The 13,434-nt window shown below is 43.7% G+C and overlaps 2 protein-coding genes across 2 annotated transcripts; one reads left to right on the top strand and one right to left on the bottom strand.

Annotated features, from left to right (window-relative positions):
* Positions 1–1,185: 1,185 nt before the first annotated feature.
* Positions 1,186–6,640, top strand: LOC137879227 (alpha-tectorin-like). The gene is made up of 14 exons (XM_068719905.1): positions 1,186–1,203; positions 1,827–1,904; positions 3,164–3,171; positions 3,349–3,589; positions 3,914–4,058; positions 4,165–4,255; positions 4,353–4,415; positions 4,584–4,786; positions 5,036–5,167; positions 5,375–5,562; positions 5,702–5,856; positions 5,980–6,225; positions 6,307–6,466; positions 6,548–6,640. Exons 1-14 carry the CDS (start codon positions 1,186–1,188, stop codon positions 6,638–6,640), a joined length of 1,821 nt encoding a protein of 606 aa, XP_068576006.1.
* A 4,009-nt stretch (positions 6,641–10,649) lies between these two features.
* Positions 10,650–13,248, bottom strand: LOC137878932 (ADP-ribosylation factor-like protein 4C). The gene has a single exon (XM_068719452.1). The coding sequence runs from the start codon at positions 12,934–12,936 to the stop codon at positions 12,352–12,354; it is 585 nt and encodes a 194-aa protein (XP_068575553.1). The 5' UTR covers positions 12,937–13,248; the 3' UTR covers positions 10,650–12,351.
* Positions 13,249–13,434: the final 186 nt, after the last annotated feature.

Raw genomic sequence — 13,434 nt, 5'->3', positions numbered from 1 at the left:
AATGAGAGCTCTCACATCACTGTCGTCTGTTGTCTTTACCTCAAGCATTACACCGGCATTTAGTTTGTGATTATATTCTGGTTATTCATCTGACAAATGAAATACAAATAGCAAAAGTACAACATTTGCCTGTAGTGGAGTATTACTATAAAGTAGCTGAAAATACTCAAATACAAGTACCTCAAAGTTGTAGTTGAGAACAGGACGAACCTGCCTCTCACAGTCGGCTCACATACGACTGATTCATTACAGAAGCTGCATCACTAAAATAGTTTCAGTCAGCTGAACATAATAAAATGAGTCATTTCATAAATGAAGAATAACGTCTCAAAGAATGAGAGACGGGTGAATACATATTGGGTGCTTGTGTTTCAATGGAGAACTCCCTGTGTTATGAAAGTCAACTCAACAAACTGAGTAACTGAAACAAGCGTGTGAAGAAGAAGAAGAAGAAGAAGAAGAAGAGTCAACAAACATTGGTCCTGTTGGTCCTACATGATGATGACCTCATTGTAGGGCCCATGAGGCTGTGGTATGCTGTCTGCTCATGTTGACTCTGTTCATCATCATCATCATCATCATCATCATCATCATCATGTCCTCTAAATGTGATCATTGGCTTCCCTTCTGAGTATTTTCACACTATAGTTTCTGTCCTCAGTGTATTCATTAATTTCACATTACTCGGTTGGGCCTTTATGTTTCTGAGTATTACAGCTGACTTACTTTAGTTCTTATTGAGCTTAATTTGTGATTTCACATCTTTTCTTGTGTTTTAGTTGTTTCAGTACATGTTTGCATTTATTTTTCTCACCGTCATGTCTTAGAGGTGTTTGAGGGGCAGTGCTCACAGGTCATGTGACACAGGTCATGTGACCCGTGGAGTTTTAAATTTGAACACCTGTATTCATCACTCTTCAAACACTGATGAAGACGTCTGTGATTTATCAAAGGATCAGATGTTTTATTTGTACTAAAACAACTCAAATGTCATAGTTCTCTCTAGACATTATAAAGAAATAACAGATTATTAAGTGTTCAATAATTATAGACAATAAAGACCTCCATGATAGAAACAATAAACATAACTGATGCTGCAGAGCATATTAACGATCGCTCCACTGGTCATCATCTCCTGACCTTTCTCATTTGTTCTCTCACCAAATATTACCCACAAATCTCAAAATGAGCCACCAGTTCACTGTGAGCTTCACGTTCTTCTCTCCACGCTGAACAGCTCATCAGGTTCAAAAACAAACGAGGACGGAGCGTTTTTCATCAAAATGAGAAAAAATGTTTTGATGTTACTTTTGGTTTGAGAAACAACAAACACCACTAACAGTAAAAATGGTTCAATATATGTTACTAACATTTAATGAGACGCTGCTGATTATGAGTCAAAGTCTTCAAAAGATGAATATTGTTGTTTCTCTTGTTGCAGGTGAAGTTCAACGCCGATTCATCTTTTGCAGTTTGTTTAAAAAATGTCCCAAATGAAGCGTCACAAGACTGTCTAACGTTAGAGAACGGAGATGGATCAGACACTGTGGATGTCAAAGTCATATCATCATCCGCATATTCAGCTCCATCATCTCTAACAAACATAAAAACCAAATCAACTTGCTTTCTATACATTGACTTAAAAAAAGGTTCATCTTATCTGGTAAGTCCTCATCAGTTCCATGTCTTCACATTGACGGTCTTTTGTAAAACGTGAACATTTCAAAGACATCGTGTGGTGAAGGGAACGTCAAATCAAAGTTTATTTCTGAAATATTTTGGAGGCATTTCTTAATATTCTGTCTCTCGTCTGTTTGTGCTTTCAGATGGATTACTATTTCTACAACTTTGACCAACAAGCAGCTTTAAAAATGAAGTCTAACAACATTTTCACACCTGATGCTGTAAGTATTTGTGAGCTGTAACTGCGTTACTATGGCAACATATGAACTCAAACTAATGTGCTTCATAGCGAGTGAAGCTGACGCTGACCTTCAGCCAGAAGAGTAGAGCCGGTCTGTTCCAGTTGAGTCTGAAGAATCCTCAAAGACTCTTCTGAACATCTAGAGGTCAAACATTTTATCTGCAGACAGACAAAGAAAACATCTGCTTCTTTTTCCTCATCAGAAACAAAGATGGCCGTCACAAATCACACATCCCTCTGTTCAGTTTGTACAAACTCATAAATGTTATGTTTTATTGAAGTACACTGAAGTTTCTGTGTGGATGTGTGACGTGTTTGGTTGTGTTTAACTCAAAGCTCATGACTCTCTTCTGGCTACTCATGAAATGGTTAAAGAGTATTTTTTGTTCAGTGGATTCTGGAAAAAGTTGAAATGCTGCTGGGTAATTTATGTAAAATGATTCTTGCTTCTTGAATGTAATTGTAATTTATAGGAGGAGCAAACTGGAGCATCATGAGCATGGCTGATTAGAAATAATGATCTTTAATAATTATACCTTGATTTGTGTCTAACCTTTTTCTAGAAACTGACTATAACGGTCGGTAACTCAACTGTGGATTCATGGTCATTCACTAAGAGTCAAACAGTAACAGGAGTTTACAAGGACATAAGTTCATGCAGAGTCTCAGGTAGGCAAATCATGCAGTTCACAAAGAAAAGGGAGTGGGACTCTTCAGGGATCCTCTAAAAAATGTGATATCTTAAAATTGCTGTTATTTCCATCTCTTAAAGTTGATATCAAACTAATTTCATAAACCTCCTTTCACCTCCCAGATGTCATTTTAGCAGCCGGTTCAAGTATTCAAGTCCCAGACACCTGCTCCAGTAAAACCTGTAGTCAGTCTTCAGTCCTCACTTCTGTCAGTACATGTGGACTCTGGGAGGTTTGCCTCGGCAACAACACGTAAATATGTTCGCTTTATATTTGTGATAAAGTCTGAATAAATGTTTGAGTGACTGATTTAAATGAAGTGTACCAAAGAGACTGAACGAGACTTGAAGCCTCTGAATACTTTGAGGATGAGATCAAGATCAAAGCAGCAGAGATATCCTGGCTCTCCCCGAGTACACTCACACTTCAAAGTCCCTGGAGCCTACAATTCCCACAATGCAACCCTGTAAACATGACTACATACACATAGATGTTTATTATTTTAGACTTATTCATTATCTCAGAGTTGTTCTCGGTGTTTTCTCAGGTGGAGTGGTACTCCCCTTTAATAAACTGATCTGTATGTGTTATTGGTGGAGTACTCTTTCAGGATTTATATTCCTCAAATGTATAAGAAACTTCATGTTCAAAGGATAAAACATCGTCGTGTCTTTGGATTCTGCCTTTAGAAATGAATAGACAGTTAAGTTTGTCTCTTTCCATCTCCATCAGGTGTGAGACACCCACCGCTGTGTGCACTGTGACTGGCTCCACCGTCATCGATTTCAACAGCGGAGTCCACTCTGTCCAGGATCGCTGTGACTACACTCTGATGAAGCCTCTAGGAAGCTCTGGTTTTAAACTCGAAGCAGGTTTCCGTGAGCGACGTCGTAAAGACGTGTCGTTTTTGGACCACTTGATAATAATGCAGTCGGGTGTAAGAATGCATCTGGAACAAGGCGGAAGAGTTCGGGTGAGCTGCCACAATCCATCTAAAAACAGTGTTCATGGGGTCCTTTGATCAATCTGATGATCATTACAAGCCAGGAGTTACTTTGTGTTGATGTATTCAGAGACACTTTCTGTAGATGTGGTGGGAGTATGAAGCAGCATCAAATAGAAATACTCCAGTAAAGCTTTGTAGAATCAATTCAGTATTTGTGTACAGTTGTTACTTTCCTCCAATATAAGGTGGCATACAAAGTAATCCGTGTTTCCTCTCAGGATCTGTTTGTGATCATATTTACTGATATGGAACCAGGATTAAGACCAGTGTTTCCTATCTGCTGTGATGTAGGTCGGAGACCAAACACTGAACCTCAACACCACGGCTCAGCTGCTTCACGGTGTGGAGCTCTCCAAGGACCAGACTGGAGTTACTGCCAAGATACCTTCCTCCAACATGACAGTCTTTTTTGATGGCAACACCGCCCATGTGTCAGGTACAGAACCCTAGATCCTATCTGGACTGAGTTTCAGAATGAAAGCTGTGCTTATTAGGGTCAGACTTCATTGATTTGTCTCTAATTGTCTCCTGACATCAAACAGGACCAATGCAAGCTCTAGAGGGTTTGTGTGGAAACCCCACTAATCCGAGCCAGACCACCAGCCTGGATAAGGAGAAGAACAAGGAGTCTGGGTACGACTTAGTCTTAACTTGATGCACTGACTGATATTAATACATTTTCTATTCATGTCCTATCGTCTAATGTAATGTGCCGTTTGTCGCCCCCTAGCTGCTTCGTTCAGCACAACGACACCGTCGACGGTACCATCAACTGCAACCGCTCCGCTGAACAGTAAGAAGTGACCCATCTAAACACTAAACACTCCCTTCACCCTTCAAACAGCACCGAGTCATCTGCATATACATTTATATGTGCCACCACACCGTCCTGTGACCAGGGATGGTTGTGGAAGGTAAACACTCGTAACACTCATTCTTCCTCTCTGCACGGTTCGATCAGCTGTGATCTCCTGAGACAGCCACCCTTCACTGCTTGTCACAACCACACTGACCCAGAGCCCTACGTAGCCGCCTGCAAAGACACTCTGTGCAAATACCCGACGGTGGACGGTCTCAACTGCCAGTTTATGGAGGCCTACGCCAAGTCCTGCAGCCTGAAAGACGACGTCACACTGGCTGACTGGAGGTCAACGGTCGGCTGCTGTAAGATCCTCGTTCGCTTTCTCTCATTCTGCTGCTTAGTGGACGTTTAGATTGAAGCGAGTCGAGTATAAAGAAGCAGATCAATTAAACACCCAGATGAAGTTACCGGAAAATGTTGCACTGCTCCAAGACCTGTGGAGTATTCGTGAAGACTGCATCACTGACTTTGTTGACATGAACGATGTTATTTTCATGATGTTCTTGGTTGACCTGAAAATGAAGCTCATGTGTCTGTATGTCTGTCTGTAGCTGCTGTCCCTAAGGCCTCCTGTCTGGACCAGTACTGCAGCGATCATGAGTTCTGCGGCGAGAAGCTCGGTAAAAGAAGCTGCTTGTGTCGGGCCTTGTTTGCCTCCAAGTACAAACCAACGAACGCTTTAGGTACAGTGCAATTTTACAGACTGCAGCAAGTGGAGAATTTTTTATTTGTGCATTAATTTGTCTGCATTTTGAATTATTGCAACTGAAATGTGTTGCTTATATCGCACATTTTAAGTAACATCAAAAAACACCTGCTGATACATCTGAAACATGCTAACTGATCCTTAAGCGGTGATATTTGACGTGATTGCGCTGTTGGGTGTCCAGGTGAGTCGACAGTCTGCACGCAGAACTCTGCCACTGTTACTCTGGCTGGATGTCTGCTGCAGGACCAAGGCATCGACTACTCCGTCCTTCACCTCAATGACCCCAACTGCAAAGGCCACATGGACGACCAGACCCACCTGGTGAAGTTCAGCTTCAACAGAAGCAACGCCTGCGGCGCCGAGGTTTCGGTGGGTTCTCTCCTCTAGTTTGTTGCGCTCAACAAGAGTAAAAAAACATGCTTCGGCTCACACACAAACAGCTGAACAAGCTTTCTCTCTGATTGATGTAAGAGGAGAGACAATGCCTTGTGTTTCTGTCTCAATCTAGATGAACAACAACCAAATCCTCTACAATAACACCATCGTGACGAGGAACAGCTCAAAGAACGACGTCATCACCCGCAATGACCAAGTACATATCGACTTCTCCTGCCTCTACACGAAGCCAGACATCAAGAGTCTGTCCTTCAGGATCAGAGACAGGTGTGTGGAGGAGGCTGAGCTGCACCTGCTTGTTGATGTGCAGCTTGTTGTAGTTTGACACAGCTGAACTCTGTGTGTGTGTGTGTGTGTGTGTGTGTGTGTGTGTGTGTGTGTGTTCTGCAGCTCTGTGGTGCAGCAGATTGTATCTGGAGTTTGGAACTACACTCTGATGATGAGCGCCTACACCGACGCCGGCCGCATGAACCTCGTCGGGTCGAGCACCGACATCCAGCTGAACCAGAAGGTCTGGCTGGAGCTGAAGACGGAGGGGCTGGACGGCAACATGGTCGCCATAGTGACCGACTCCTGCTGGGCAACCAACCAGCAGTCCCCCGATGGCGGTCTGCGATACGACCTCGTCATTAACGGGTGAGAAAGAACTCTTCGTCTGCGGCTGTAAGAATCAGCTGCTGATGAACTCATCGTGTCCGTTTCCCTGTTTCTGAGCAGATGCCCGAACAAAGCTGACCAGACGGTGAAGGTGGAGGGAAACGGACTGGGAACCTCCAACTTCTTCTCTTTCAACATGTTTGAGTTCTCAGGGGAAAAACCTGAAGTCTACCTGCACTGCAAACTGGAGCTGTGCCTCAAACAGAGCAAATGTGCTCCGGTAAGCAGGAGTGGGGGAAATACTGCTGCACTATATCATTTAAGTAAAGTCTAACATCTAACCGCCCTCTCTGTGTTACAGACCTGCGGCGGCACTAAAAGGAAGCGCAGATCTTCCAGGTCTAAAGCTGCAGATGGAAACCCAGCACTCATCTCTATGGCCTGGAGCTATTAGATGAAGACCGCCCCCCTTTTGATCAATGGCATGGAATGAATGAATTTAACTTGTTTCTAATTAATGATTTACTTAAGTCTTTTAACTCAGAGGTGATTTGATTATACGGAGGATTTGGTTATTCTTGGAGCTAAACATGTAGAGTTTAACCTGAGGGTTGCGCTAGAGGAATGGTTATTGACATCAAATCTTCCTCTCAGTAGCAGGAATGCGATCAGGAGAGTTCATGGAAATCTATTCGATATTTGAACCTCCATCAGAGACAAAGTATAAATCACGAGTCGTCAGTTTTTATCTGCTCGTCTTCCTGATTTAAGCTTCGTCACAATAAGGAGGCTGAACTCTCACTGCTTGTGAAAGATTGTTTGACCTCATCGTTGCTGTGAAACAATGCTGCCGTCTTCATCTGATCCACCTGGTGATGATGGCATATGTTGTTTCTGCAGTAATCCAATGAGTCGTGCAGATTATTATGAGGTTTAAAGTAGAATATAATCTTTGGTGAAATAATAGAAATGAAGTGTGCAGTGAAGGACAAAAATAAAAACAGGCTTTAGAGGGTTTTATTCATGCACTACTTCCTGGTACTGTGGGTTCTTTTAAAACACAGATCATGTGTTCTTGAACTGAATGTTGACTTTAAATGCACACAGCCTAAATGACACTAGTTGATGCAGGAAAAGAATATGGGTGTTTTAGTGGCGTTTTGTCAGGCTCAGCTCAGCTGTAGGAAGCTTTGCAGCAAGAAGTTGGTTTCCAAACGAAGGAAAATACTGAAGTGGATGAGAAGATTCAAAAGGTGATTATCAGAGTGAAGTTAAGATTGTCAGTTCAAACTGTGGCTGTAATTACGCTGGTGTGCAATTATTATGTTGTTATTACTATGAGCATCAAAAAGACCAAAAAATGAATAAAGGGAGTGGGTAAAACAAACTTGAGTTTCATTCATTCTTCTTTTCTTTTAAACCTGAGGGGCAAACCCTTGCCATCAAAACATTTTTGCTTGCAAGTTCCATCTCTATGAGGTGCAGTGAATCTTGAAGTCCATTAACACGTGTGAAGGATACGTAAAGAGAAGAGTGCTGGGCGTACTGCGTTGGAAGGTATATGTTCTCGTCAGCAAATGCGCCAGAGTTGCAAAAGTTACCAGCGTGTGTACAACCAGTAACCAAGAAAAAGAAGCGTATTAATAAACACGTAAATAGAATAAATGTTTCCATGAAAGAAGTACTGATTCTACCTTGTCACATGCAATCCTTTTCATCGTACACTCCATCATGTTCTTTATTCATTCCATTCATTTTATCACTTATTTTCTGTTTCGTTAAATATATGAATGATATTGTTTGTTAAATATAGAATTGATAGTTTGTAAAATATAAATACACAGATGCTGTGTTTAGAGGCAGAGAAGCTGCCTTGAGTGAAATTTGACCATTTTTTGATGACAGCCGACATGCCAAAAGTTGCAGTACGTTTCAGCAGGTTGGTTCAGTATTTAACACAAAGAACTGCCTTTATATAGTCATGAAGCAGAATATTTAAAATTATTACTTAACAATGTATAGCTGACACTTAGCTGATTAAAGCTTTAGAGAGAGCCAGACAACACACACCTTCAATTACAAAGAGTTTAATCCCAAAAATACTTTGTTCCATTTTGGCACGTAACACATGGTTTGGTCTTGCTGCGACACTAGACTGTCTGACTGACACTGTGTGAAGTAGACTGTCTATCTGACACTGTGTGAAGTAGACTGTCTGACACTGTGTGAAGTAGACTGTCTATCTGACACTGTGTGAAGTAGACTGTCTATCTGACACTGTGTGAAGTAGACTGTCTATCTGACACTGTGTGAAGTAGACTGTCTGACTGACACTGTGTGAAGTAGACTGTCTGACACTGTGTGAAGTAGACTGTCTGACTGACACTGTGTGAAGTAGACTGTCTATCTGACACTGTGTGAAGTAGACTGTCTATCTGACACTGTGTGAAGTAGACTGTCTGACTGACACTGTGTGAAGTAGACTGTCTGACACTGTGTGAAGTAGACTGTCTGACTGACACTGTGTGAAGTAGACTGTCTATCTGACACTGTGTGAAGTAGACTGTCTGACACTGTGTGAAGTAGACTGTCTATCTGACACTGTGTGAAGTAGACTGTCTGACACTGTGTGAAGTAGACTGTCTGACACTGTGTGAAGTAGACTGTCTATCTGACACTGTGTGAAGTAGACTGTCTATCTGACACTGTGTGAAGTAGACTGTCTGACTGACACTGTGTGAAGTAGACTGTCTATCTGACACTGTGTGAAGTAGACTGTCTGACTGACACTGTGTGAAGTAGACTGTCTGACTGACACTGTGTGAAGTAGACTGTCTATCTGACACTGTGTGAAGTAGACTGTCTGACACTGTGTGAAGTAGACTGTCTATCTGACACTGTGTGAAGTAGACTGTCTGACACTGTGTGAAGTAGACTGTCTATCTGACACTGTGTGAAGTAGACTGTCTGACTGACACTGTGTGAAGTAGACTGTCTATCTGACACTGTGTGAAGTAGACTGTCTGACTGACACTGTGTGAAGTAGACTGTCTGACTGACACTGTGTGAAGTAGACTGTCTGACTGACACTGTGTGAAGTAGACTGTCTATCTGACACTGTGTGAAGTAGACTGTCTGACACTGTGTGAAGTAGACTGTCTATCTGACACTGTGTGAAGTAGACTGTCTATCTGACACTGTGTGAAGTAGACTGTCTGACTGACACTGTGTGAAGTAGACTGTCTGACTGACACTGTGTGAAGTAGACTGTCTATCTGACACTGTGTGAAGTAGACTGTCTGACTGACACTGTGTGAAGTAGACTGTCTGACACTGTGTGAAGTAGACTGTCTGACTGACACTGTGTGAAGTAGACTGTCTATCTGACACTGTGTGAAGTAGACTGTCTGACACTGTGTGAAGTAGACTGTCTATCTGACACTGTGTGAAGTAGACTGTCTGACACTGTGTGAAGTAGACTGTCTGACACTGTGTGAAGTAGACTGTCTATCTGACACTGTGTGAAGTAGACTGTCTGACACTGTGTGAAGTAGACTGTCTGACACTGTGTGAAGTAGACTGTCTGACACTGTGTGAAGTAGACTGTCTATCTGACACTGTGTGAAGTAGACTGTCTGACACTGTGTGAAGTAGACTGTCTATCTGACACTGTGTGAAGTAGACTGTCTATCTGACACTGTGTGAAGTAGACTGTCTATCTGACACTGTGTGAAGTAGACTGTCTATCTGACACTGTGTGAAGTAGACTGACTGACACTGTGTGAAGTAGACTGTCTATCTGACACTGTGTGAAGTAGACTGTCTGACACTGTGTGAAGTAGACTGTCTATCTGACACTGTGTGAAGTAGACTGTCTGACACTGTGTGAAGTAGACTGTCTGACACTGTGTGAAGTAGACTGTCTATCTGACACTGTGTGAAGTAGACTGTCTGACACTGTGTGAAGTAGACTGTCTATCTGACACTGTGTGAAGTAGACTGTCTATCTGACACTGTGTGAAGTAGACTGTCTATCTGACACTGTGTGAAGTAGACTGTCTGACTGACACTGTGTGAAGTAGACTGTCTATCTGACACTGTGTGAAGTAGACTGTCTGACACTGTGTGAAGTAGACTGTCTATCTGACACTGTGTGAAGTAGACTGTCTATCTGACACTGTGTGAAGTAGACTGTCTATCTGACACTGTGTGAAGTAGACTGTCTGACTGACACTGTGTGAAGTAGACTGTCTATCTGACACTGTGTGAAGTAGACTGTCTGACTGACACTGTGTGAAGTAGACTGTCTATCTGACACTGTGTGAAGTAGACTGTCTGACTGACACTGTGTGAAGTAGACTGTCTATCTGACACTGTGTGAAGTAGACTGTCTATCTGACACTGTGTGAAGTAGACTGTCTGACTGACACTGTGTGAAGTCGTGGCTGTCATGCAGCGTTGAACACGGCTCGACTGATTACTGCAGGAGAAGGACGCCACCTTCACTCAAAATGAAGCTGCCCCCCTTGTGCTTATTAAATGATGACCAACCCCAAAACACAATCAACTTGCAACCAGATTCCACCCAGCTTGTTATTCTGATTTGACGTGACCGCGGTCCATGCGAGACATCCAACCGTCCTGTCAGTCAAGACGAAAAGCAGCTAGTCTGCAAGCTGTCAATCATGTGGGTGGAACATCCCGTTAATATCGTCACGGTTGGGAACTGATTCAATTAGATTAAATAATTAAAAAAACGTTTTGGTTTATCAGTCAACTGGAGGACATATTTAGGATTCAATAGCACTCAATGAGAGGAAAAGTCACTGTTTGGAGCAGCACAACAGGTTCCAGCCCGTTGGTTTGTTTCACACCATCGTTGAAACAGGAAGACGCCCTCATAACGCGTTCTCAACAACTCAGATACACACATGATGTTGGGATTTAAAAGAAAAGGAGAATCTGAATTTGGCCCTAGTCATGTCCAAAGCACAATGATAGTTTGCCGTTCACTTGTTTGGCAGCCAATGATGGAAGGAAGGAACTACAACATGGCACTTTGATTTACACATGTGTTGCTCCATCAAATGGAGATTTGGTGCACAAATAAAATAAACGTCTACATTTCAATAGAACAGAGGAAACAAATCTAGCTTATTTTTTTTCTAGCCACTGGAAAAATTGTTCATGCTCTCTCCACAAGTATTTGCCAGCAAATTCCAGCAGCCGGACATTTGGAAGCTCTGGTTGGCTGTAGTAAATGCAGCTTTACGCAGCGATGAACTAACACACGGTGTCCACCGGCAACTTATTCAGCAACTAGTTGTTAGTTTTCATGGAAGAAACGTGGTGACGCCGCACCAAGGCTAAAACCAAGAGTGCTACGTGTTCATAGGTCCGAGGTGAGCAGTCAAAATCAGATCTACTGAGTTCTGTAGGACACGAAGCGAGCCGAGCTCAAGACCTCCACTAGGAGAGCTAATCAAAGGAGGTGTCTCTGGAAGAGACACTCAGAACATGTCTCAAAGTGCAAAATGAGCATAGACTCCATCCCTTCCAATGCAAGTTCTAAAATTGCTTGTTTCCGTGAAGAATGTGGTTGCCACACATTACTGCATCAAATGCAACATTGTTTTAAAAGGATGCACAATAGACATCGGGCCCATGCTTTATAATATCATTTCAATAATTAAATTATAGCCAATAAATTGCTTTCATTGACTTAGCAAGCGCAGCAACCGCACACTCTTAAAAGTTGGCTTGTGATCCGCCAACAAACAGAAGAAGAAGAAGAAGAAGGAAGAGGAGCAGCTTTTTTCCTTATGTTCTTATACTCATCTCAACTCATTCACTTCCAGGGATGGTAGTAAGTAACCAAACAACAGAGGAGAGCTTTGTCTTCATCTTTGGTGTGACACCATCTCACAGAATCAGTGCAGCCCTAACAGTCTCGTGTGTGTGTGTGTGTGTGTGTGTGTGTGTGTATGTGTGTTGTTTGGAGATTATTATAATTGTTTTATGAGACTCCTGTATACTATATGAGTATCTGGTTCTCTGTCTTCATAACATTCAGCTAGCATCACTATAAATCTGTCATACATGGAGATCAATAATGCTATGTATGCCTTTAACTGCTAGTTCTGTATTTCTAAGGAATATGTGCCATCACTGCCTCTTCTTCTTCTGCTTCAGTGACTTCCTCCTCTTCACGATCATCTCATACAGCTTGTCCATGCCCTCATCCAGCCCCTCTCCTATGATGGCGCAGGCCGGCTGGACGTGGTACGGGGTGGAGGGGCTCAGCTCGGACAGAGCCAGCTGCCGCTCTATGTCCCCGACGTCCAGCGCGCGGGGCAGGTCCTGCTTGTTGGCGATGACCAGCAGCGGGGTCCCCTGGTTCTCCGAGAAGCGGGTGATCTTGTGCAGCTCGGTGCGGGCCTCCTCCAGCCTCTCCGCGTCCACGGAGTCCACCACGTACACGATGGCGTCCGTGCAGCGGCTGTAGGGCTTCCACAGGGGCCGCAGCTTCTCCTGGCCCCCGACGTCCCAGAAGTGGCAACTGATGCCCCTGGAGGCCCCCGCTCCGCCCAGCCGGATCCTCTCCGTGTTGAAGCCGATGGTGGGCACCGTGTTGACGAACTCGTTGAATTTCAGCCGGTACAGCACGGTGGTTTTGCCCGCAGAGTCCAAGCCCAGCATGACTATGTGCAAGGACTGGAAGGCACCCACATTGGTCAAACTGTTCCCCATGTTTCAGCCTGAGGAGGAGCTGTAGACGCACTCCCACAGGCGAGATGCTAAAATGTCCCAGGAGCGATCCATGGACCGAGTCAAGAGACGCCTGATCCGCGCCGCTCCCACTCAGCAAGTGTGGAGGGCGCAGCCCCGCATTGCGCGACGGCACTCCGGCAGCCAGACAAGCCGCAGCATCCCTGGACTTACTCCAACAGCAGCAGTCGTCCGCAAACAGTCAATTCATCACGCAGCGGCGCATTCCTCGCGCGCGCCGCTTTTTTCCAAATGCGCAAATTACGCGTGGCCAAATGTCATATCATGTCTCTCCATCGCCCCCCCCACCAAGTGCGTAGCAGCTGTCTGCGTGTAGTAACACACGAGTGGTGGTGTGTGTGTGACGCGTGGATCAACCTCTATATGATGCCATGAGACGAGCCGTCAAGTTTAGGCAGAGAAATACAAAATAAAACTTCCGTTTAAGCCTACAAAATAAAAGCCTCTCCTGTTCTGATC

The sequence above is a fragment of the Cebidichthys violaceus genome, unplaced genomic scaffold (assembly GCF_023349555.1).
Source record: "Cebidichthys violaceus isolate CVI_PGR_0920_01 unplaced genomic scaffold, fCebVio1.0.p SCAF_24, whole genome shotgun sequence".
Lineage (NCBI taxonomy): Eukaryota > Metazoa > Chordata > Actinopteri > Perciformes > Stichaeidae > Cebidichthys > Cebidichthys violaceus.
The sequence above is the reverse complement of the archived record's forward strand: the minus strand, read 5'-3'. Positions and strand labels throughout refer to the sequence as shown.

What these genes read in the sequence shown, in the direction of transcription:
- LOC137879227 (XM_068719905.1), top strand. An exon ending in AACAAGGCGGAAGAGTTCGG is followed by an intron (nt 3,590 to 3,913) that starts GTGAGCTGCCAC and finishes GCTGTGATGTAG; the next exon opens with GTCGGAGACCAAACACTGAA. An exon ending in AACAGAGCAAATGTGCTCCG is followed by an intron (nt 6,467 to 6,547) that starts GTAAGCAGGAGT and finishes TCTGTGTTACAG; the next exon opens with ACCTGCGGCGGCACTAAAAG.
- LOC137878932 (XM_068719452.1), bottom strand. Translation starts at nt 12,936, where the DNA reads ATGGGGAACAGTTTGACCAATGTGGGTGCCTTCCAGTCCTTGCACATA.